Raw genomic sequence first — 778 nt, forward strand, 5'->3', positions numbered from 1 at the left:
CAGGTACTTTAACCCGGGCAGTGAGCCCCTGGAGCTGGACTCGCGCTTCTGGGAGCTACGGGACAGCATTGTGCAATGTGAGCTGCTTGTGCTGCGAGTTCTGCGCTTCCAGGTATCTTTCCAGCACCCTCACAAGGTATGTACTAGGAGCAGCTGCGAGCTGTGTCTGGAGCCCAGAGCTGGCCCTTCACTCCAGCCCTGAAAGCCTGTCCCTAGTGCCACAGGCGCAGGGTGCCTTCCTGCCCGCTTGGGGGCTTCTCCAGCCTGCCTTTCCCTGGTAAATGAGCGGGTGTACATACTGGCAGGCTTGGGCTCGCCCTTCTGGACACCACACGATGCACACAGTCATTTGGGTCCCGATACAGCCTTTCCCCTTTCCGCCTCCCCTGACACCTTGTCTTTTTCTGTAACAGTCTCTGCCCTACTTTCATGTCCTGTTGTGTATTGTGATTTGTTGTAGAGTACATCTAGGACGGGAAACACCGTTGGCCCGAGTTTGGCATATTTTGCCTAATGTGGCACTCTCCACTTGCACCCCTTTTTCCGCTAATGGTTTCGTTCTGTATGCTGTCTGTGGTCACAAGCTGGAACCTCAGCAGAAGCTCTTGCAGCTCAGCTGGGTCAGGTGCTTCCTGCCACATCGCTGTCCTGAGAGGTGCCATTTGTCTAGCTCAGCTGTGCCTGAACAGCCCCAAGAGTTGCTGAGGTCCTGAGTTGAGTGGCACCATTTTGCCTTCCGGGGCCTGGAGGGCCCAGGAGGCCATTGAGACAGTGGGCA

At 56.3% G+C, this 778-nt stretch overlaps 1 protein-coding gene across 1 annotated transcript in view; it reads left to right on the top strand.

Annotated features, from left to right (window-relative positions):
• Nucleotides 1-778, top strand: part of Ccnq (cyclin Q) — a 14,422-nt gene that overhangs the window by 3,911 nt on the left and 9,733 nt on the right. Inside the window, exon 3 of the mRNA XM_004645148.2 lies at nt 4-136. Within this exon, the coding sequence (XP_004645205.1) occupies nt 4-136 (133 nt within the window). The remainder of the gene's footprint in view (nt 1-3; nt 137-778) is intronic.

Source organism: Octodon degus, unplaced genomic scaffold (genome assembly GCF_000260255.1).
Source record: "Octodon degus isolate 3935 unplaced genomic scaffold, OctDeg1.0 scaffold00218, whole genome shotgun sequence".
Lineage (NCBI taxonomy): Eukaryota > Metazoa > Chordata > Mammalia > Rodentia > Octodontidae > Octodon > Octodon degus.